We start from the raw sequence: 23,769 nt of genomic DNA on the forward strand, positions 1-23,769 counted from the left end.
CCATGCTTGACAGTTGCTATGAGTTGTGTGTCCTGATTTTCTGTGTTGGTCTTTACCAAACATCGTACTGTGAATTATTGGCAGACATCTCCACTTTGGTCTTGTCTGTCCAAATTTGTAATTCAGTTTCAATTATTTAGTGCAGAAATCACAACTGGTGCTTTATATTCTAATATAAAGACCCTGCAATAATCCTGAGAAAACCCCAACAATCAGATGATGTCCTGTTAGTGAGCAAGAAAAACTCTTCCAACAAGTAGAAGTGGGATAACTGGGGCTTGTATAGTCTGAGCTTACCTTGAGTATGCAGCCTTTCCTGACACCATGTGCATCCCTTAGCAGGTCAAAGTTGGACCGAGCAATCTCCACATTTTTTATACACCCCACGTAAGACCGGGATGCTACTTGTCGCCTAGCAACCAGAGAGATGGCATTCACAGGTGATAACACGGTTCTGGCTATATTATAATCACCTTTGTCTTCAAAAACTCACCTGATTGGTCTGGAAGCAGGAAATCCACCAATGAAGATAGGGTCAAGATCAGAGCGGTTCAGATCAGAGGCCTTTCCAGGAGAGTCCGCTTCCAACACTTCCTTCTCCGATGACTGGTCAGCTGCCATTATGGACAAGTAACCTGGCCACACAGAAAAATGTGAAATAACATTTAGCAGTGTGGACACGGAAGCAGCAGCACGAGTATTACTAGGAGTAATAGTAGTACCTTTGCGTTTGTTCCTCTGCAGTGTGATTTTGTACCACACTCCAGTGTTGTACTTCCTGTTGGAGGTCAGCATCAGAGCACCAGAGCCGAGGTCAAAGGTCAAACGAATACGCCCCTCCACCAACTCCATGGACAGGAAGTCTCTCTGTCGATGACAGAAAGTGAGGTATGTGTATGTTTCCTTAAAAATAAGAAGCCCAGCAAAGACTGTAAATGTGTGTGTCGTACAGTGTTGTTGGAGGCCAAGTACAGCAACAATCCGACTGGAGACAGAGTTTTAAACTGCAAAACGATTAACGTGGAAGTAGACCGCAGAGACTTCTGGACCACTGAATAGCCAGATCCATCAAAGTGAAAGGAAGTTTCCTCTGCTTGGGGACTGTGAGTGACACAAAATACAAGTCAGAATTTGCATAAGGAATGTGCAGATTTAGCAAACTGTGTGTGTAACGTGTTTGTGTTGCGTCCATGTAAGTGCTGTGTACACGTAAATATGTTAAAACTTGTGTGAGTACCTGCTGAAGCAGCCGCCACACTCTCCCTCTGTATGGTCATAGTTCCAGAGTCCAATGTTCTGCTCATTCAGTGAAACTTCACCCAGGCAGCCCTGGAAGGTGGTCGATCGCAGTGCCGCAGGCCGCTGAAATCAAACACACCGAGTTAGCCCTTCTTCACCTGCACACAGACGTGCATACCTGATGTGTACCTGTGTATGAGCTCCCAGCCCTGCGATGTAAACAAAGCTGTTTTCGTCGATGTCTAAAACTTGGAAGGTTCCTGGTGATGTTGTTGTTACTGCTGGCAGCAGAGCTGACTCAGAATCCAGCCGATGGACTGACAGTGCAACATGTGATCCAAATCTGCCGGGATCATGACATTGTGGCATACACAAACACAGCTGTAAACCTATATCCACCTGCGTCTTCAATCAGGTGATTAGTTTAAATCGTTTAGTTTAGTTTTGTGGGGGTTTTGTTACCGTGTAGCATTGATCTTTGTCCATCTATTGTTGGTGATATCCAGTCCAGGAAACTCAAGCCGGGTGCTGCCCGAGCCCACATCCCACAGTAGAGAAACCTGTCCATTATGCATCTCAGCAGCCAAGAAGTCCATCTGAAACAACAGCTTCAGTTAGGATGCAGAACGAAACAGTTTCTGTTACTACTCATTAACAGCAAGTTATTGTCTTTACCGTAGTGTTGCTGCCCAGGTAAAAGAGCAGGTTATTTGGAGTGGTCGTCTTGACGATCAGATTCAGAGTGTTGAAGTTACTGGACTGAATCGATGGTCTGTAGGAACGAACACAGCCTCTGTCCGCTTGCAGTGCCACCTTAATCTGACGATGTTACACCACAACACCATCATTATCAAGAGAAATTGTGAGGTCTTTACCTTACAATGTAAAGTGCCTTGAAATAACTGTTGTTGTGGATAATCATAGTCACAGGATTATCCATCCTGGTCACAGATGTCCTAATTCTCTGGTTGAGGCTGCCTTATCTACGGTAAACTGTTTGCTGTTCATTTCTTTCCTGTTTGAGGAGTTTTGTAGACATCTATAATCATTTTGGGACAGTGATAGAAGCCATTGTGTGAGTGTTTACTTACCGATGCTGCCTGTCTGCGGGCCTGATAGATCAGCTCCCGGATGTCAGACAAGTTTCTGCTCAATGTTTCTCCTAACATTCTCATTGGTTTTATTCTGTCCATCAGATGCTGTGTACGATATTCTGCCTCCTCCATCTTATGCTGCATCTCATTGGCTGAGCACACAGGAAACAGGAAGAGTTAGGCTAAAGCTGTCTTATTTAATGAATCATTTCAATGTAAGCAGCTATCTCCTGGAAGTTTTCAGTCTTTTGAATATGTGGCTTTACAGCTGAAGGCCCCATCCAAAGTTGTGTTTCTTAATGTTTACAGGCCTCCCAAATACTGCAAAGACTTTTTTAATGACCTCAGTGAATTGCTGTCTGTGATCTGTGTTGATTTCGACTGTGTAATTATTGTTGGGGATTTTAACATCCATGTGGACAACCCTCAGGACAAAGGGACTAAAGACCTGAGTGACACTCTGGGCAACCTTGGGCTGACGCAGCATGTAACAGAGGCCACACATAATAGAGGACACACTCTTGACCTACTGATCTCCAAGGGCCTGAGCATTTCAAAGGTTACTGTGTCTGATGTGGGCCTGTCTGATCATTACTGTGTTTTCTTTGAAAGTAAAATTTCAGCCCACACAAATACGTCAACAGCAGTGATAACAAAACGGTGTGTAACTGAAAACAGTATTGAGATCTTTAACCAGGTCTTCCCATTAACACCTGATCTGTCCAGAGGGTCAGTCAATGAGCTCGTCAATAGCTTCAATGCTAAAATGTTAAATGTAATGGACACTATTGCTCCCATTAAGGTGAAGGTTATCTCTGGAAGGAAAAAGTCTCCATGGAGAAACTCCACACTGGTGAAAAATGAAAAAAGAGAGTGTAGGAAAGCTGAGCGCAGATGGAGAAAAACAAACCTCCAGGTTCATTATGACATTTATAAAGAGAAACTTCACAATTATAATTTACAACTGAGGAATGCAAGGAGGTCCTACTTCTCTGACATCATCACTAAAAACAGCCATAATGCTCGGGTCTTATTTTCTACAGTTGACAGGCTAACAAACCCTCCTGTGCCAGTGGCAGCTGAACTTCATTCGACCATGGCCTGCAATGACTTTGCCAAATTCTTCACAGAAAAAATCCAAAAGACAAGCAATTGGTACATCAACAGCAGATCCAGAATATGTACTGTGTCCACCGAAAAACTGTTTAAACACCATGAAACAGTTTCCCTACCCTATTAACCCTATTGTATCCTATTAACAGCAAAGACCTGGAGGACATCTTAGGTCAACTGAACTCCTCCTCCTGCTGTTTAGATGTCCTGCCAACAAGTTTTTTCAAAAAGGTCTCAAAGACTTTAGAGTCAGACCTGTTACAGATCGTCAACTTTTCTTTAATGTCAGGTGTGTTTCCAGAACCACTAAAAACTGCTGTAATAAAACCTATACTGAAAAAGGACAATCTTGACAAGACACAAATGAACAACTACAGGCCGATCTCAAATCTCCCATTTTTAAGTAAGATCATTGAAAAAGCAGTTTCTCAACAGCTCAATTACTTCTTAAAACAGAATAACTGCTACGATGCCTTCCAGTCAGGTTTTAGACAGAACCACAGCACTGAAACCGCTCTGACCAAAGTGTTCAATGACATATGTCTGAACACAGACAGTGGAAAAATGTCAGTCTTAGTTTTACTGGATCTCTGTGCAGCATTTGATACAGTTGACCACAACATATTACTCAAACGACTGGAGAACTGGGCAGGTCTTTCAGGAACTGTACTAAACTGGTTCAAAACATACTTAGAAAACAGGAAATACTTTGTATCAATAGGTAACTTCACATCTGAGCAGACAAGCATCACATGTGGAGTTCCCCAAGGTTCCATTTTGGGACCCCTTCTGTTTAACATTTACATGCTCCCACTGGCACAGATTATAAACAACAACAAAATAAACTATCACAGCTATGCAGATGACACACAAATATATATCACAATGTCACCAGGAGACCGAGGCCCTGTACAGGCTCTTGGTAAATGCATTGAGGAAATTAATGACTGGTTGTGCCACAATTTTCTAAAACAAAACAAAAACAAGCTAAACAAAAACAAAACTAAAGTAATAGTCTTTGGTGCCAAAGAAAAACGATTACAGGTCACCAGAGAACTTCAATCTGTACACCTAAAAATCACAGACCAGGCGAGAAATTTGGGTGTAGTGATGGATGCAGACCTAAACTTAGAAAAACACATTAAGACAATAACAAGGATAAAAGATCTGATGTCTCAACAGGACCTGGAAAAACTAGTCCATGCATTCATCTTTAGTAGGCTTGACTACTGTAACAGCATCTTTACAGGTCTACCTAAAAAAGCTCATTCAGAGCTCTGCTGCTCGAGTCCTCACTAAGACCAAAAAAGTGGACCACATCAGTCCAGCTCTGAGGTCTTTACACTGGCTGCCTGTCCGTCAGAGGATAGACTTTAAAGTTCTGATGCTGGTCTATAAAGCTCTGAATGGTTTAGGACCAAAATACATCAGTGACCTCCTGACCCAGTATGAACCTTCCAGATCCCTCAGGTCATCTGGATCCGGTCTTTTATCAGTTCCCAGAGTCAGAACCAGACACGGAGAAGCTGCATTCAGCTTTTATGCTCCATATATCTGGAACAAACTCCCAGAAAGCCTCAGATCAGCTGAAACACTCAGTTTATTTAAATCCAGGTTGAAGACTCACCTGTTCTCAGCTGCATTTGAATAAAGCACCAAATCCACACTTTAAGCTTAAATTTCAAAACTTACATTTAACTACTGATTTTATCTACTGTCTTTTTAATCAATTTTAAATCATGCTTTTTATTGTTTTTGTTTTTTAATGTCTCTGTAAAGCACTTTGAATCACCTTGTTGTTGAATTGTGCTATACAAATAAACTTGCCTTGCCTAAAGATTTGGATTTTTATGAAACCAAATCATTTGCGTAAAATCTTAATGACAAACCTGCAGTGTGTGTAAGAGTCATCAGCTGACTAGTCTCCCTCAATGTATTGTTAGCGTTTTCCACCAAAGAAGAAGAATCCTTCAGCTGTGCTCTGAGTTTCTGCAGCCGCTGCATCGCCTCCTGCAACTTGGAGTGCGCTGCTGCAGCCTGAATCTGGGTCTGCTGCAATGCCTCAGAAGAACCTGATAAACACGAGTATCAGTATTGTATTAGTATCACTGTTTCAATACGTCAGTGCATTAGTACATTACGCATATCAGTCCTTTTACCATTTGAAAGGCTCTGTAACGCTTTGACGGGCTGACGGAGAAGCAAGCTGGAGTTATGAACACTGTCTCTGACAAGTCCAAGTCTGATAGTTACCATGGAAACATTCAGCTGCAGGTCTAAATAAAACAAAGAGGAAAAAGTTTCATCTAAAAGTAGTAATTCAGTCCACACATGGCTGATGTGAAATGATAGTCCAAATCATTGTTTCATAAACAGAAACATTATCACACCTTCAGCCGCACTGCTGATTCTTCGGCTTTCTTCCAAAATATCAGAGGAAACTTCCAGCTTTGCTTTGCCTTCTTTTGACAGTGGCTGCTCCGATTGAACACTCTGAAATACAAATACATATAGGTGTTATACATTTGCATACCAACAGCCTCTCATTTACCTTATTGCACTGCTGTCTCAGGCCAAATACAGACTTACCGTGTTTAGGGCTAAGGAGGCAGACACTAGGGCAACTGAAGCCATCCGATGGGCAGAGTCCACTCGTTCTGTGATGTCACTGTCAAACTGAGCCAGCTGACTACCATTCTGAGACACGTTACGCACTGATGACAGAGAACTGAGAGAGAAGAGTTTTTATTTCAGTGGGAAAAAACAGCAGGAGCACACAAACAGAGGAAGAGGAACACAAAATACCTGTGCAAGGAGAGAGCATAGCTCTGCAGCAAGTGGGCATGTTTCTCTGCACGGTAAACATTCTCCAGAGCATCGTTTTTCTTCAGCCCCATTACCAAACCATTCACCTGTTTCCTCAGGAGGGGGCGCCCCTGATCCAGCTCAGCAGCCAACATCTCAACCTGCTGATCAGTGTGACATAATTATTATAGCAAGCGTCTGCTGGAAAGCTTTATTATTGACTACTATAGTTTCTCTTACTCTGGTGTGGTTTCTTAACTCCTCCGTCAAACTGACAGCATTTTCAAGCAGCAGCTGGCTGTCCTCCATTTGTGAGTCCAAAGACAGACACGCCACACTTAGGTTCTGATGGCCAGACTGACAGAAAGAGAGAAAGAATAGCAACAAGACGCCTTTGAATTTCAGAAGAATGCTAAGACAATGTCACGCGTGTTTTATAAAGCAGAGAAACAGCAAAAAAAAACGTGAGCTCTGCTCTAGTCTTACTGACCTCTCAATGCTTTTGACTACAAGGCTATTTTGAACATAACAAACACAACAAACTCCACGCAGATTGGCCCTAGCCAACAGGAGATTAGTGATGCTCAAAAACTAGTTAATGCATTTACTTCTTTTATTTTATGTCGAGGTTATATTATCAGGCTATTCTAAAGGTTTCCTGAAAGGCCTTCAGGTGATCCAAACTGTGCCGGGGAGAGACTAGACCAGGGGTGGGCAACTCCAGGCCTCGTGGGCCTGCAGGTCCCTGCAGGTTTTAGATGTGTCCTTGAACCAACACAGCTGATTTAAATGGCTAAATTAGCTCCTCAACATGTCCTGAAGTTCTCCAGAGGCCTGGTAACAAACTAATCATGTGATTCAGGTGTGTTGACCCAAGGTGAGATCTAAAACCCCCAGGACACCGGCCCTCGAGGCCTGGAATTGCCCACCCCTGGACTAGACTATGATCCTCAACCATGTGCAACTATACTCTGCACTTCCAGTTTGACTTCAGGAATATTTTTTTAGAGCAATCCAGTAATTTCGCTTCAGCCTGTGGTCTGTATATGTGGACTTACCTGATATAGCTGCAGCAATGTGTGTGCAGTGTCCAGCAGAACGTTTGTTTCTATGTTGTGCTGCACTGCATCATTCAGCGTTGTGTTTGCATGTTGCAGTGTTTTAATGTCAGCAGTAAGTGAAGTAGAGAGACGGCCAAGCTTGTCGCTAGTGGCCACCCTGCTGGACAGGAAGTCGATCTGCACCGATTGAAAGAGAGACTCCGAAAGGCTGGAGAGAGAGAGAGCATGTTAACGCTGTCCTTGTGTGTTTGTGTATCAACTATATTGCTGTGTTGCTCAAACAGACCTGAACTCCTGATTGGCTACAAGCTCTGCAGCTGTTAGGTTTACATCTTTGATGGTGTTTAATATGGACTCTACGTCCTCCAGCAGATGCGTCTGATTGGCTGAACCCAGTCCTTCCTCTGCAGTCTGATTCAGGTGTGCTGCTTCCCTCTGAAGCACTGAATCAATTACAGTTTTCACGTTTGATTAAAAACAACTTGTTTGCTGTTGGTAATGGTGTCTTCGTTGTTTCATTAATTAATGTGTCATTAAGCATTCATTATTCATCATTCTGATATTCTGTTGTTATTTACCTTGAATGTTGTTTTGAAGTCTGGTGATGCCCTCCAATAGGAGCGCGCCTCGGGAAAAGCTGTTGTTTGTGGACACGTCCACTATCTGGACATCGTTAGACAGACTGTTGACCTAGCCAATCAGGAATTGGGAAAAATTTTCCGATGGGATGGGAAAGAAGTTTTAAAAGACCAGTCAGTTATCAGATGTGGAGAGTACAAAAGTGTTCAGAGCTAGCTAGCAGCTAACTCTAGAATTACTGCAAATGTTATCCACTGTTCCAGGACCCAGTACCATTCTCACATTGTTTGCAATGTGCAATGTATTACAGTAAAAACTAAAGGGGTGAAAACACTCTGAGTGACACACAGAAGGTGGTGTAATGAACCTTTAGCAGACAGGCGGGTGTGCCTACCTGCTGCAGTAGAGAGCCGAGCTCAGAGGTCAAATAATTTAGACCTTCTTCCACTCTAGATGTGGACACTATAACAGAGTTGTTCTGTGAAGACACCACCTGGGGAGACATGTTGTCATCATTTCAGTATGTCGTACATCTCGACATGAGCAACAACTTAATCACATTTTTGTACCTGCATTTCTCTGGTCTGATTCTCCAGCAGCCACAACTGCCGGTATGATGACATTGCAATGGTACTCAGGTTGAAAAACAGGAAGTGATTGTGCAACTCATCCAGGTCATCCAACAAGATACCAGTACATTTGTCATCACATGCTGGAAATAAAAAAAGAACATGTTAGTCACGTGTCTCATGTTAGTGTGTGTCTGTGTGTGTGTGGTGTGTGTGTGTGTCTAATGTATTTACTCACACACGCACTCGCCTTCCTGGAAGATGCTCCTCTTTTCACACTCGTTACATGACTGACCTTTGACCCCATCCTTACATTCACACTCTCCAGTCAGCACGTCACACAGCAAGTGGAGGGAGCCCCATGCACTACAGCTACACTGTGAACACACACCGCCTGGTACTGATGGGTTACCATAGTAACCAACTGAACACCTGGAGGATGGCAGTGTGAAAACACAGCAAGCAAATTTTCACAATAAAAGTTGCATTAATTAGATGACGACTTCAGTATATAACAAAGGGTCTAAAGACAGATGTGACGTAATGATCTCACCTCTCACAGTATCTCCCTTCATAGCCAGGCTGGCAGGCGGTGCAGCGGAAATCACCTGCTGCTCCTTCCAAAATGCAGGTGGGACTAAAGCTGCACACACACATACAAAAATAACAACATGCCAAAGTTGATCAATACCAAAATTCTGTATTATATCCAGGCATTAATTAACATTAAATATAGCAAGTATGTTTGTATTTTGGACTGTTTGTCAGTTGAAACAAGTTTTTTAAAGTTACTTTGATATAAGTCTGTGAAGGTTCTCAGTCATCCAGGTCATTGTAGTCAAAGGAGCTTGCAAAGAAAAGCGTCTGGACTTCTTTAAGTTGCTTGAAGACATTTCACCTCTCATCCGAGAAGCTTCTTCAGTTCTAAGGTCAAATGGTGGAGAAACTCCCACTAGGTTTAAATCTGGGACTCTCCACCATTTGACCTTAGAACTGAAGAAGCTTCTCGGATGAGAGGTGAAATGTCTTCAAGCAACTTAAAGAAGTCCAGACGCTTTTCTTTGCAAGCTCCTTAGACTACTTTGATATAAGGTTTCCACTTTTTGCTGTTTAGGAGCTGGGCCTAAAAGACACATGCTTAACTTAGCTCATGTATCTTAATAGCCTGTTATATAATAAGCATCATAGGCCTAATTAAGTTTATTTTATATAATAGCCATGCTAACATATCTAATTCCAGCATAAATTTTAAAACTGTGACATTTTAAAAATTTTTTACACAATTTAAGAATCATTAAGAAATGAGGCGCAAGATGCTCGATGAAGGTGTGCACCTGTTGTTCAGCAGGGGGCATGCACATGGTGAGCAGTCGCCGATGGATCCTTTGACACTTCCATAATAACCTGAGGCACATTTCTCACAGCTCTGTCCGCTGGTGTGATGCTTACAGTCCTGTGTGAAAAAATACAGACTCTACTAAATTCTGCAGTCTCTTGATATTCTGCGCTGACTATGGTTCTGTCTTTAGTTTGCAATCTCCTCTAAAATGCTCGTATGAATCAGTGTTAGCACGTTACTTGACACTGTCCCGTCTCAGCGTCGCACTTTTCGCTGTGGTTGTTGCAGCGACACCGAACACAGGGGCGAACAAACATCGACTTCTTGCTCTGCGGTGACAACTCAGACTGAGGTTGACGGAAATATCCTACGTCACAATCCTGCAGAAGGATACATGAGAGAGGCAGAGATGTGTCAGGAAATGTCTTTGATGATGGTAGACGTAGTTACGTGAACTGGGCCTCACTCTGCTTAGTGTAGGAGAGAGGTGCACGTTTCCTGCCTGCCAAATTCAGCTGTGGGCATTTCGTCTCCCTTGCAGAACTGCATGCAGGGATTTCTCTCTGCCTCCAGCACATTCTGTCTGTTCATGTCCATCTCCAACCTCTTCTACTTCTACTCACTTGCCTGTCCCATTCTATGTGAGTCCTTCCTTGGACTGGAAAGATTTTTACAGTACAAACAGTCTTTATTTTATATCTGTTTTATTTTTAACTTCTGCTTTAGCTACCTCACATCCATACTTATGACATGATCTAATTTTAATTAACAGAAATGTCTACAGCCTATGCAAGGACACTGGAACTTCTGGAGAAACCCGGACCAGCAGAAATCCACACAGGAAGCTCCCAAATATGTTTGACCCCAGAACCTTCCTGCTGTTAATAGAACCGTCCAAAACCATTAACAATACAAATACAAATTCAAATATAAAAATACAAACAGTTCCAGAAAAACATGTATACTGTGTAAAATATATATTTTTTAATGTGCAATGATTTGCAAATCGCATACACCCAAACACAGAACATAGAAAGCATATCAAATGATTAAACTGGGAAAATATTTCAAAAAACTTTAAATATTCCTATGTTTACCATGTTCAGCCATGAACATCTGGGAGAATGCCAGTTCTGGACTTTTGGGAGGGCTGCTGTCCCATTCTTGTCTCATAGAAGATACTACTTCAACAGTCTTGGGCCTTCGTTGCCAGATTTTTGTTTTCAGTTGTTGAAAAGTCTGGACTGCAGGCAGGCCTGTTCAGCACCCAGACTTGTCTACTGTGAAGCATTGCTGTTATAATACAGGCAGTGTGCAGTTTCGCATTGGCTTGCTTAAATATAATCAAGGCTTTTCATGTAAACAATGTAATCTGTATATGACGTATATGTTGCTGTAAAACCTTACTACACCTTTTAGCAGTGATGTTGCCTGTCCTGTGTAAGCTACTAATTCCATAGGCACTATTAGAACAGTTTCCACTTTGTCTCACTGCATTTTGAATTTGGCCCAGAGATGATGGCAGATATTCTTTTATAATGAGTATGTATGGCCTTTTCTTTGTATGACACAGCTCAAACATGAATTTCAGGATTGCGGAGCGAGCATATACAGTGTTTTCTATGACATGCTTATTTGTAATGCATGTCATAGAAAACATGCAGGGCCCAATGAATTTTCAGTCTTATCCTCGCACATGCATGATTCTTGGAGTCCTTTGATGATATTATATACTGACGAGATTTTCAAGGCTGACGGTCATTATTTTGAAATTACTCAACAATTAGTAGAGCTGGATGTATCGAGACCACTTTTACGTGGTCTTGGTCTTGTCTTGGTCTCGCTGTTTCGGTCTTGCTGTCTCAGATCAACATAGTGGTCGGGAGATTTGAAGTCAACAGTATCCATGACACACAATGTAACGTTTGATAATGTGTCATGCGCAAAAGCATCAGCTCTAAGAGCCGTGCTTAGAGAGTGCTTTGTAGTGAATCAGAAGAGTCGACTCCCATTGAGCGAGAGCCGGCTCCTCACTTAATTTCCTTTTGCTGCTCAGCTCTCACACAGTGGCTCAGCTATGCTCCAATTCTCCATATTGTGTCCAATCACATGCGAGGATATAGGATAATATCATTATGTGAAAAACAGAGAGGGTGAGAGACACAACAGTCAAGTGGAGCGTGCGTCTGTCCTCTCAGTGAGTGAGTGAGACAGTAGACAGCGGTGAGGAGGGCTGTGCGAGTGCGTCGCAAAAACACATAAATATGCCTGACACCCGTAAGCGAAGCAGCATCTGGCTGCAGTTTAAAGACTTTTTTGTCTTTGTCTTGGTCTCGTCTCGACTTTGTCTTGGTCTTGACTCGGTCTGTCTTGGTCTTGGTATTGTCTGGGTCTTGGTTTAGGCAGTCTTGACTACAAGTCTAACAATTAGTAGATGTAATTTTTTGCTCAACCTCTGCCCATTTGAACTTGTAGGAAAATGCCTCTCTAAGACAATCTTTTTATACCCAGTCATGGTGCTGAGTTGCTGCCACTAAACCTAATAGTTGCAAACCTCCAGCTGTTTCGTTTCAGTGTTATTTACTTTTCCAACCTCATTTTACCTCAATCCAACTGTTTTTGGGGCATATTGCCGTTCAAAATAAGCTAAGATTTTTCATGAAATAAAGTGTTTTGTTTTAGACATTAGATATGTTTCTACTGTTAATAAAATTGATTCTGTTTTTATTTATATTTCACACAACAACCAAACTTTTTTGGAACTGGGTGTCACGGTTCTGGGTCATGTTGACCCAGCTTTCTGTTTCTCATGCTTTGGTGTTTTTCTAGATTATGATTTATGTTCTGATTGATCAGTGATACTGTTTTGATTATGATTATTATTTAGTAGGTTTTGGTCAGTGTCAAGTCTGTCTCTGTCTAGTCCGTGTCTTAGTAAAGTGTGTTTTGTTTCCTGTTTTACTTTGAAGGTTCTTGTTCCTGTCTGATGTCAGTGTTCCAGCTTTGCTCTCCCTGTCTCGTTAGGTCTTATTTCTCCCAGCTGTGTTCCCCTTCTGTCTCTAATTCCTTGATGACTCTCTCAGTGTATTTAAGCCCAGTGTGTCTTTGCGTCAGTGTCGTGTTGTTAATGTCTGCTCACCCTCACCGCGTGTTCCATCTGCTAGCATGCCTAGTTTAGTTAAGTTTATGTTCCCTTTTCTGCCCACAATAAAGCTGAGTGTTTTGAGTTTACATCTGCCTCAGAGTCCTGCATTTTGGGTCCTTTCTCCCTGCCTGCCTGCACACAGCCATGACACTGGGGGTAAGTTACTCTTTCCACAAACTGGATAGAAAAGGGTTTCAGTTTTTAGTTAAACTTGATTAGCTAGCTTAATTCACTTGATTAAGTCCAGGTGCAGACCTAGTTAGCCTCGGTAGCCACAACCACGGAAAGGAAGAAAGGGTGCTTTAGATAGTGCCCCACCAGGTATACAGTTGTACCACCACATGGTGATTACCTGACATGACAGTCCAGTGTACCCAGGTGGGCAGACACACGACTCAATCAGTCTGGCTACATTTCCGACTTCTGACTTCTCCACCTCCACTGCCATTTCCATGGTAATGTTAGAGATCCTTAAAAAAACAGCACAAGAAAACTGGTGATCTCACAGCTACCATGACTTGTGGTCACAGACATGTAAAAAATAAATTTCCTGTGGAAGAAGCCCCCAGTTTGGATTCTTCTTGGTCTTTCTGCTGCTTCTAAAAGAAGTCAAAGTTTATTTCTATAGCACATTTAAAAGATAAGCGTACATCAAAGTGCTTCACAATAAAACTGCAATGCAGGCGAAACAAGGAACAAATAATACAAATATAATTAAGACTACATTTAGCGATTTGAACGATTGAATTGATTCCGATGTATGGCTATCGACCGGGAGATTACTCCAGTCACTACAGCGGATCATCTGCCTCCATCTCACCTGCATCGTTCCTGTCACACCAACCCTATTCTTGGTCTCCTTCTCCACATCCATCCTCTGAGATCTTCCTCGTTTTCTTCTGCCTGGCAGCTTCAACATCCTTTGATGAATATGTCATATGTCCAAGCCATCTCAGCCTTGCCTTTCTTACTTTCTCTCATCCTGAGCTGTCTGTCAGATATAGTCCTGTCCTCTCTGACCACTTATAATGAAAATCTTTAACTCTGCCACCTCCACCTCCAGCTTTGGCTGTCGTTTTGTCAGCACCACCGTCTCCAAATCGTATATCATAGCAGGTCTCACTACCCTTTCCCACTTGCTGCTGTCCCTCTGTCACAGATCACCTCTAACACTTGCACTCTTTTCTTCACCTCTTCAGCGCCTCTTTGTATGTTGCTTTGTCAGTGACTCCAGGTATTTAAACATAACCACCTTCACTATCTCTAATCCTTGCATCGTCACCTTTACCTCTGCATCCCTATCATTCACATGTAAGTATTCTGTCTCGTTTCTACTCACTTTAATTCCTTTTTCTAAGCGCATACCTCCACCTGCTCCTTGATTTAGCTACAGATCAAAATGTTATCCCACCACTGGGAAAGACACAGTATCTACTTTTAAGGTTAGGAGCTTGGGGCTTGATCAGCCCGAATTATAAACATTCCCACCTTTTACTCTCCATGTGCTTATACATGACTACTGCATTTTATTTCGCCCACAGTTTATTTTTAACCATAATCAGTTATTTTAATACAATGTGTAGTACAGTGTTTACAAATACCTGCTCTGCTGCAGTCTGGTACCATAAGACGCTTTGATGATGATGTACTCAATATTACTGAGGACGGACATGAAGTCAGCGTGACTCACCGACCTCTGTGATACGGAGTTAAAATACTTCCACTTGTGCTGTAACACACACACACACACACACACACACACACACACACACACACACACACACACACACACACAGTGAGCAGGTTTTCTTTCTAAACATCTTTCTTTATTTTAACATGTTGCTGTACAGCTGTACCTCTGTCAGCCTGATGTCATGCTGAGTCGTGACACCATTGCTTGGAGCAACCATGTCAGTGTATATGGCAAGCTTCCTCAGAGTCCCGCCCCTCATTAGCACCTGAGGCTCCTGATTAGAAAGTCCTGAGCCATCCTCAGCGTGAAAGGTGACAGTGTAAGAAAGCAGTCCGCCATATGATAGTAGCTGGAAAGTGAAAACAACATAAGTACACCACTAAGCACACACAGCAGTTTACGCTACTACTATAATGAAGTGAAAATTGTAAAGTCTAAACCAACACATTTAAAGGTTGCAAGACTAAATCATTCTGTGACTATTTAAACAACCAAAGCACATATTTAAACAGTGTGGGCAACAGCAGCTGTCTGTTAGCCGATTGGGCTGAAGGTACAGTGGAAGCAACGAGACAGTATCAGGCATCAATTTGGATAATAGTACCTGGTTTCCTTCAAACTGAGCGGGGAGCCTCCAGTAGAGCGGGCCTGTCAGCCCGCTGGTGTTGAGCTGACGGGTGTCGAGCAGCATTTCACTGCCCTGACGGTACACTCCAGATACAGTACCCTGCAGGTTTGACTGACTGACCAATGACAGGAATGGAAGAGTGGAGGAGTAAGCCAGGTACACCTGTGAGAAGGGACAGCATGAGGGAGAACTCTTTGGAGCCTTAACTGTGTATGTCATGATGCGTAAACTACAATGATTATGCAAAAGATGTACTCACTGGTACTCTGGTCAGTCCTCCCTGTTCCTCGCAGTCTTGGCTCAGTCCTGAACAGAAACACTGCAAACAACCATCTAGATTTTCAGCTGACAGTCCGAACCAACCAGAAACACACTCTTCACATCGCCGGCCTGAGACCCCAGGCTGAAAAAATACACACACATAGAGGACAAACTCATATTATACCCTACAGAAACATGTGAGCAACATAAAAAGAATTTGAGATTAACAGCAAAGTTTAACTTTCCCAGAGCAATCAAACATTTCAAGCTGTGCAGGAAGCAGTGCAGCACTTGATGCTACTGATGAAGGAAAATCTGCCCACATGTTCAGTTTTTGAGACTGTTTTGCATGTGTATGATTTTGGAATATGGAATTTCATGAGGGTCTTTTTATTATCTTAAGCAGGACCATCACTGATTTGATGAGATCTCTAAACCAGAACTTATATACAAACAAACAAACAAAAACAACTCACACATTACCTTGCACACACAATTTCCAGTGTTTTGGCAGGAACACACCCCCAAGGTAGCGTTGCAAAAGGTCTCCTCTGTGCCTGCCATGTCACAGCCACAGGCTGAGCATGCTGGGTACCCATAGTAACCAGGTGCACACTGGTCGCATGACTTGCCAAAGAACCCCTCTTTGCACAGACATTGTCCATTGGTCAGGTCACAATGAGGGGAAGAGCTTCCTGCTTCACTGCAGCTGCAAGGCTAAACAGACACTACACAGTTAACCTGTCTCACAAGGTGTGTGTGTGTGTGTGTGTGTGTGTGTGTGTGTGTGTGTGTGTGTGTGTGTGTGTGTGTGTTACCTTGCAGCCTGTGGTGGGGTTATGGCCCCAGTAATTTTTTACACACTTATTGCAGGTCTCTCCCTCTGTGTGGGCGGGGCAGATGCACTCTCCATTCTCAGGGTTACAGTTCCCACCAGTGTGATCACAGGAGCATGCTGGGAGGAGAAAGTAACAATCAATTAGAGACAGAAATGTCAACAAATCAGCATGAAGACTTGTAGCTTACAGTTTATTACCTATGCAGCCTTTGTCATGGAAACCATAGTAACCCCTACTGCAGCGGTCACATTTGTGTCCAGTCACACCCTCTACACACTGGCACTGCCCCTCCTTATCACATGATTCAAACAGAGATCCTGATTTGTTGCAGCCACATGGCATACAGCCATGGCCACTTTGCAGCCCATAGAATCCTGACTGAAAAACAAGTTTTACACAAAGTATAAATGAAAATAACAAACACAAAACAAAAACAGTGTATGCCACACATGCATGTGTGTCTCTCACCTTGCAGTGGTCACAGGTGCGTCCCGTCACATTCTCTCTGCAGATACACTGGCCTGTTGTGACATTACATTGACTGGAAAGGGCCCCGTTGACATCACAGCCACATTCTGAAAGAAAGCCCCACTTGCTGTCAAAAATTACGTGAAACTTCCTACCCGTTAACAGCCCAGGTCAAGTGACACCACCTCTACAACAGTTTCTTAAAGTTGTTTGCTGTTTACTGACAAACAGTACAGCTTCTAAGAGCTTTTGTGCTTTTGATTCTTTTCTCCTCTCTGTGCTTTCTCTTCCATCTTCTTTCCCCTCACTCTCAACTATTTGCAGCAGCCCTGTGTATGGTTCTCCTTATAGGGGAGTTCTTCCTCTCTACCACAAAGGTAACGGTGCTGCAATTCCTTGAGAAATGCTAATTAAATAAAACTGAATTTTGCTACATTTTTGTATCTGGAAATTCAAGTTTGATTTAAAACAGTTGTGCAGACGAGAATGACTGTGAATCTCAACTCTTTTCAAAGTCTGGAAAATAAGGAAAAATGTACTGCTATAAATTATCAACAGAGTGCAGTTTGATTATGTCACCACTAGATAGTAGTATATGCAATCACAAGTACTGATACACACTCACACATAGTCACAGACAGTCATGTGATAGCAGAACAAAGAGTCCATAGGTCGACTCTAATCTGGATTTGTAAAAGATCAACATTTCAAACAAAGGCAGTGAGTGTTTCTCTGTGTAAGCAATTCTGAGTGCGCCTGGGTGTTAGTTTTTTCCACACTGACTTCACTTTCCAGATTGAGCCTATTTTTCACTATGACCCATGATGCTTATTTAAACTATTCATGTATGTTGTGGTTAACATATTTAGTGTTTTGCTGTGATGGTTGAAAGGTCTTGCTTTTTCCTTGCCTGCTAGTCTGCTAGGGTCTGAGGGACATAAATTTCATTACTGTATGGTGAGTGCGAGCGTCCATGCAGAGGTCTGTGTGACAGCCAGTTTTTCTTGACTGTGGACTAATCCATGGAGACTTTAAATTACAATGCACAACTGTGCGTTGGCCTGTATAACAGGAATGACTCAACAGACTGTGTCCATGTCCATGACAGAGTATAATCAAGGCTTAAGAGCCTTCTTTCAGCAGAATGAAACCTCAGGCAGAGCCAGGCTCAGGGACGGGGAGTGATCTACCATGACTGGTTGAGGGCTGAGAAGAAAAATAAAATGCTGCTTTTATTGCAGGGATATTGGAAAATGTGGTACTATGAAGTCTTTAAGAAACAACGTGGCCTGATTATCAGGACTGCATATGTGAGAAAATGATTTTAAATTCAATTCTGGATTTAACAAGAAGCAGGTAACTAGAAGATGATTTGGGAGAAACATGATCTCTTTTCTAGTTTCTGTTAACACTCAATGTGATGTGGTGGATCAACTGAAGATGAACGAAAGCATAAGAGAACATTATATTTATTTACACACATCCATATCCTGGTCAATAATGATTCCAAAATTTCCCAAGTGTTACTGGAGGCCACGGTAATGCTGTCTCTAATAAGTATACCATTAGACAGCGTGATTAATTTTTTCATGAATTTAGAAGTGGAAAACTCGATCTCATCCAGACTTCTATGTGTTTAAGACATAGCTGCGTGGGTACTATTCACACAGACCATGTGAATGGTCACAGTGGAAGTCGATCACTAACCTTTCAGTGTGAGAAAAACTCACATTAACAAATTGAAATCAATCATGTATCTAAAATGGTAAAATGGCCCATTTAGTCATTAAGTGTGTATGATTACTGATGTCAAAGCAGATATGTGTAACGCACCCCGACAGTCTTTGGTGTGCACAGCATCTCCATAGTACCCAGGCCGACACAACTCGCAGTGTCTCCCTGCTGTGTTTCCGAGGCAACGCAAGCATTCCCCGCTGACAGTATCGCAGTGTCCTGCCTCACTGATGTCCACATTACCGTTACACTCACAGCGAACGCAGGTCCCACCCACTACCTGTGGGTTCCCATAGAAACCACTAGCACACCTGAAGACACAAACCCATGTGTTATGCTGGGTTATCAGTTTATCATTGGGTTGATCGGCTTCTCAATCATACTTACTTCTCACAGTTGGTTCCAGTGTACCCATCCTGACACTGGTCACACAGTACCTGTCCAGATGCATCCAACACACAAGTGGGACTGAACCTAGGGCACAGAGGTGTTCTTACATACTGCCTGTACTAATAAACTTTAATTGGTTTGAATGAGGTCCAATGACAAAGACAAACCTGTTGGATGGTTTCGTTAGAGGGCATGGACACAACTGGCAGTCATCTGTTGTTCCCTCTGTGGCATCACCATAGAAACCCAGAAGACACTGATCACAATGAGGGCCCGTGGTGTTGTGGGTACAGCCCTGAGAAAAGTTAGACGGACGAATCAGTAAAAGGTCAGAGAGAGATGACCACACAGTGGACAGGGAATGAACCATGTGTCAGAACAGCAGGTGAGAAAACTGTTTCTGATTGTTCTGATTGTGACGTGACTCACCACACAAACTCCATTGATGTCACACTCAGCGGCATGATCATTGCATTCACACTGCATACAGTTTCCTCCAAACAAGATTCCACCCACTCTGTAGAAACCTGGTAGGCACGACTAAAACACAAAAATGCACAAACAATTAGGTATTGAACTGATATTACTAAGGATGCACTCCAATTTCACTTTGTCACATACACAGTACAACATGTAATGAAATGCTTGTGTCCCAGCTGCGCATAGGCTGCAGACGTAGCCGCGCCATTCCAGGGCTTGGTTTTAGCATGGGGGGTCTAGCCACGACCCTTATTGGATGCCGGTGGGAACTGTAGTCTTACCACTACACTATCCAGCTGCTGCACTTCAAACTTATTCTGGGCTTAACTGATTAGCAAACAATAAAAACATAGCCCTCACCTGTCCTTGAATTGAGAATTTCATTTAAGGGGCTGAGTCTAAAATAGTGCAAACTCCTCTGTGGTAAGATACTATTTTTATTTTTTTTAATTCTGTCCCTTGAATGTTGAAAGTCTGCATTTCAATAGCATCCAAAATTATGAAAAATAGTTTCAGTCTTAAATAAATTACCTCACAGGAAGTGCCACTGTAACCCCACGGGCATTCACATCTCTCCACAGCAAGTGCTTGAACCTCAGAATGCGAGCTAGCGTCACCGATGTCCAGAGAGACGGAGCTGAGGCTGTGATAGACAGAGACAGTCAATATTCCATCTTCAGCAGTGTTCATACTGATGTTGGGCTCCTCCTGCAGAATTGTGCTGGGGAGATGACTCGGTATGACTCAAGCTTCAGGTTAAGTGAATCTCAGCCTTGCTATCTGAGTCTTTTTAATCTCCAACTCAGCCTTAGATAAGTGATTTGACCATATGTTATCATTTACTTTTCCTCACCGTATCGTTCCGGTGGCGGAGGTATTCAGGTAAACTCTGACAACCAGTGACGTCACATCGGCAAGAACCAATAGCAGGTCATCTCGGGTAACATGCCTGCCTGTTTGGTCATACGCAAATTGCTGCCAGACCATTGGCACGTTAACCAATTGCTCAGCCAGTGTAGAGAGGGATAGTGGGAGAAGACGTGAAAGACGAAGAGCCAAACCATTACCCTGAGAATGAGAGAGTTTCTTCAGTCTGGATGTTGAAGCCCTTCAAGAGACCACTGCTACATTTTCAATATAAAACATGCACTGTGAAAATGTAGATGGTGTCTGATAACAACACAACATACCAATCTAGAGAAATCAAAATAGTGATCTAATCACATGTTTGTTCTCACCTTGATAATGATGTCACAGTGGGCGGACAGGGTGGGGTTTTCAAAGTCAAGTGGAGCATCATAAACCACAAAGTAGTTCAGGAAACCTCCATAAGACAACAGCTACAGACAGAGAGAAGTCAGAAAGTAGATGGAGAGACTGGCATGTGTTTGGCATAATGAGCAAATATGGAAATGGTAGCTTACCTTGTTACCAAGGAAACTTTGGGGTGCCGCCCACCACAGCATTTGTTGGTGGGTGGCACCAGAGGAAATGTTGCTATGAATGGGTATCTCATTGCTGTGAAGTACAGGGGTGGTGGTGATTGTTTCAGAGGGGAAGAGCAAAGCTTCTGCAGTAACCACCTGAAAAAAACAACCCCAACATAATTAGAGGTTCTTCATGATGTAGGCATGCAATATGGTGCTGTTACCTGAACACAGGTATTTTTTACCTGCCCTATGGACAAGCCAGAGCTCTCGCAGACATCAGACACACCAAAGCAGAAGCAGCTGGTACATCCGAGAGGATTGCTCTCCTGGAGGTTAAAAAAACCTGGCTTGCACAGATCACAGTGAGCTCCCATCACATTCTCCTGAGGATGAGAGAACAGGTAAGGTTAGGGACCAGGTGAAACACCAGAAAGCAGGTCAGATATTGAAGAGCAGGTGGTGTTTACCTTGCAGATGCAGGGGCTGCATGGGTCAGTGTTGATGCTGCCTGACAGGCTACACTCACAGCGAAAACACTGAGGAAAATCTCTGTATCCAAACGCACAACGGTCACACTGTTGACCTGCAAACCCCTCCTTACACATGCACTGACCTGCAAGCAAACCTAAACGTGTACACACACACACACACACACATCCAAGAAATATAGTTATACTGCAAAAAACTGCTGCAGAACAACAATACTACCGCTACTACTAATAATAAAAATATACTAACCTGGCTGTGTGTTGTCTCTGGCGCAGACTGAAGACTTTGAGCCTCTCAGATCACATTTACATTCAACACATGGAAAGTCAGAATATGGAGAAACCTACACACACACACACACACACACACACACACACACACACACACACACACACACACACACACATACAGATCATGCAGAGAGACATTCTGAGTCAGGATCTCCAGATATAGTTTTACTTGTGTCAATACTTTAGCAACTCTGTGGTATAAATTGCTGCATTATGTCAATAACCTTAGCCAGTTTGTAATATTGTGTCAGTACCTCAGCAGGTCTGAAGTATCCATCTTTGCAGGTCTCACAGTTGATGCCAGCTGTGTTTTGCTGACAGTTAAAACAAACTCCACCTCCCTGACGAACACCGTGAGTGTTTAAACTCAAAGAGAGTTCAGAGATGGTTTGATTGTAGTAACAGTCGTCTGCTTTATTGTGACAGTTACATTCTGAGAGACAAACAGAGACAGGTTAACAAATAGCACACAAAGAAATGGTACTCAGTGTGTTTAAGGGTGTTTCTTACTTTCACACGTGTTTCCATCGGAGATGGTCCCTGGTTGCCATGGCTGCTGATGGTAACCTGGGCAGCATTCGTTACAGCTTTCTCCACAAGTATTGTGCTCACATACACAATGAAGCTTCTGTACTCACACACACACACACACACACACACACACACACACACACACACACACACACACACACACACATATTTCACCTGGTGAAACACTTTACATATGTTCCAATATACAGATGCTCGGGCGTTTGCCGTTACCTTGCTAACAGGGTCAAGTGGGCAGCTCTGAGCATGTCCATAGCAGATACACATCCCACCCACAGAGATGTCTTTGATGGAATAATAATACTGAGAAACACGGTAACACAAAAGGTATCAGAAAGAAAGTACAAGTCAGTTTATTGGTCAAAGATCAACTTTTTGCAGCTTATCTCACCCTCCGAGTGACAATAGGGTCAATATCTCGAGGATCGCGAGCACTCAGGGTCATCAGGTCGGCATTCAGTGTTCGGATTCGCTGAAGTCTCAGTCTGATGTAACGCGCCGACGTAAAATTCAGCAGATCTGAGGTTAAATCATCGGCTCCAGGTCGGCCATTAATTAGGGAGGTATGGATCTGAGAGACAGAAAGAGGCACAAGGAAAAGAAGAAAGGTCAAAGATGGACAGACGCTAAACAGAAAGGGAGACCTGCACATGTGATGTGACAATAAAAAAGTGATTTGATTTGAGACAGATAACATGAGCATAGCAAGTGCAAGCCTCACCTCTCCATGCTCTAGTGGGTTTAATCTGGAATAATAAGATGTACAGATGACCTCTGTATCACTCTTATAGGTTGGTGGTCCCAGTCGTGGTGTGATGTTGTAGCGATATAAACACTCAGAGTCACTGATGGCATAAAATTGCCAGGGCTCAAAGGAAACTCCATCCAGAGACCGCTCAAGGATCCAATTACCTGAGAAACAGACAGATCAGAATAGCAAACATGGAACGATGTCTTAAATATTTACTCTGTGATTGTGTCAAAGGCAGATAAACAGGCAGTACATGGGCCAGTCTCACCTGCTCGAGGAGAATTAGCAGCCTTGATAATGATGTACGCGATCTGAAAAACCTGGACAGCACAAAAGTTTAAAGTTACTCAAAGACTTTGAGTAAAGAACAGAGGATACTGGCACTGTTCATCTGGTTAATGTGTTCCTCTGTGCTTTTATTGTCCCCTCTGGTCATGAAAAGAAAAACAAAACTTTCATTTTTCACATTTTATTCATAAAGCACCATTTGACATCAACAGTTGCCTTTAGGTGCTTTATTTTACAAGGTGAATATTAGAAAGAAAGAAAAACCCCTATAAGCATGCACTTGGTGACAGTAGGAAGGAAAAACTCCCTGTTCACAGGAAGAACCAGGTTCAGGGAGGGGCAGCCACCAGCCACAACCAGTTAGGAGTAAAGGGAAAGAGAAGATGATGCCATAAAGTAAATACAAAATGCAGCTGTTAAAGCCATATAAAGCTATCCAAAGCTCCCTCCCTCCAACACCTGTACGACTCGCCCTAATTGATGGAAGAACACATTTTGCTTTCTACCAGAAAATCCTGAAGGAACATGTCAAGTG

At 42.9% G+C, this 23,769-nt stretch overlaps 1 protein-coding gene across 2 annotated transcripts in view; it reads right to left on the minus strand.

The window, feature by feature from the left end:
• Positions 1-23,769, minus strand: part of lama1 (laminin, alpha 1) — a 33,776-nt gene that overhangs the window by 6,922 nt on the left and 3,085 nt on the right. The window contains exons 4-53 of one of the 2 annotated variants that reach the window (XM_026179686.2): positions 23,215-23,266; positions 22,917-23,107; positions 22,587-22,766; positions 22,409-22,498; positions 22,157-22,274; positions 21,901-22,079; positions 21,606-21,699; positions 21,335-21,492; positions 21,110-21,250; positions 20,862-21,020; positions 20,676-20,777; positions 20,291-20,505; positions 19,969-20,080; positions 19,387-19,497; positions 19,125-19,252; positions 18,955-19,041; positions 18,667-18,878; positions 16,834-16,940; positions 16,563-16,743; positions 16,345-16,481; positions 16,010-16,243; positions 15,525-15,668; positions 15,242-15,427; positions 14,801-14,986; positions 14,546-14,673; positions 13,297-13,414; positions 10,039-10,179; positions 9,795-9,913; positions 9,014-9,103; positions 8,699-8,892; positions 8,461-8,603; positions 8,286-8,384; positions 7,891-8,002; positions 7,599-7,755; positions 7,310-7,520; positions 6,492-6,608; positions 6,252-6,412; positions 6,036-6,174; positions 5,837-5,939; positions 5,606-5,722; positions 5,336-5,518; positions 2,331-2,485; positions 1,915-2,058; positions 1,702-1,835; positions 1,429-1,582; positions 1,238-1,362; positions 951-1,101; positions 723-867; positions 494-635; positions 298-412 (exon numbers count right to left, since the gene is read on the minus strand). In XM_026179686.2, the coding sequence (XP_026035471.2) occupies positions 298-412; positions 494-635; positions 723-867; positions 951-1,101; positions 1,238-1,362; positions 1,429-1,582; positions 1,702-1,835; positions 1,915-2,058; positions 2,331-2,485; positions 5,336-5,518; positions 5,606-5,722; positions 5,837-5,939; positions 6,036-6,174; positions 6,252-6,412; positions 6,492-6,608; positions 7,310-7,520; positions 7,599-7,755; positions 7,891-8,002; positions 8,286-8,384; positions 8,461-8,603; positions 8,699-8,892; positions 9,014-9,103; positions 9,795-9,913; positions 10,039-10,179; positions 13,297-13,414; positions 14,546-14,673; positions 14,801-14,986; positions 15,242-15,427; positions 15,525-15,668; positions 16,010-16,243; positions 16,345-16,481; positions 16,563-16,743; positions 16,834-16,940; positions 18,667-18,878; positions 18,955-19,041; positions 19,125-19,252; positions 19,387-19,497; positions 19,969-20,080; positions 20,291-20,505; positions 20,676-20,777; positions 20,862-21,020; positions 21,110-21,250; positions 21,335-21,492; positions 21,606-21,699; positions 21,901-22,079; positions 22,157-22,274; positions 22,409-22,498; positions 22,587-22,766; positions 22,917-23,107; positions 23,215-23,266 (7,101 nt within the window). Of the gene's footprint in view, positions 1-297; positions 413-493; positions 636-722; positions 868-950; positions 1,102-1,237; positions 1,363-1,428; positions 1,583-1,701; positions 1,836-1,914; positions 2,059-2,330; positions 2,486-5,335; positions 5,519-5,605; positions 5,723-5,836; positions 5,940-6,035; positions 6,175-6,251; positions 6,416-6,491; positions 6,609-7,309; positions 7,521-7,598; positions 7,756-7,890; positions 8,003-8,285; positions 8,385-8,460; positions 8,604-8,698; positions 8,893-9,013; positions 9,104-9,794; positions 9,914-10,038; positions 10,180-13,296; positions 13,415-14,545; positions 14,674-14,800; positions 14,987-15,241; positions 15,428-15,524; positions 15,669-16,009; positions 16,244-16,344; positions 16,482-16,562; positions 16,744-16,833; positions 16,941-18,666; positions 18,879-18,954; positions 19,042-19,124; positions 19,253-19,386; positions 19,498-19,968; positions 20,081-20,290; positions 20,506-20,675; positions 20,778-20,861; positions 21,021-21,109; positions 21,251-21,334; positions 21,493-21,605; positions 21,700-21,900; positions 22,080-22,156; positions 22,275-22,408; positions 22,499-22,586; positions 22,767-22,916; positions 23,108-23,214; positions 23,267-23,769 lie in introns of both variants that reach the window. The other variant, XM_026179685.2, reaches the window with a different exon arrangement.

This window comes from Astatotilapia calliptera, chromosome 9, assembly GCF_964374335.1.
Source record: "Astatotilapia calliptera chromosome 9, fAstCal68.1, whole genome shotgun sequence".
Classification (NCBI taxonomy): Eukaryota; Metazoa; Chordata; class Actinopteri; order Cichliformes; family Cichlidae; genus Astatotilapia; species Astatotilapia calliptera.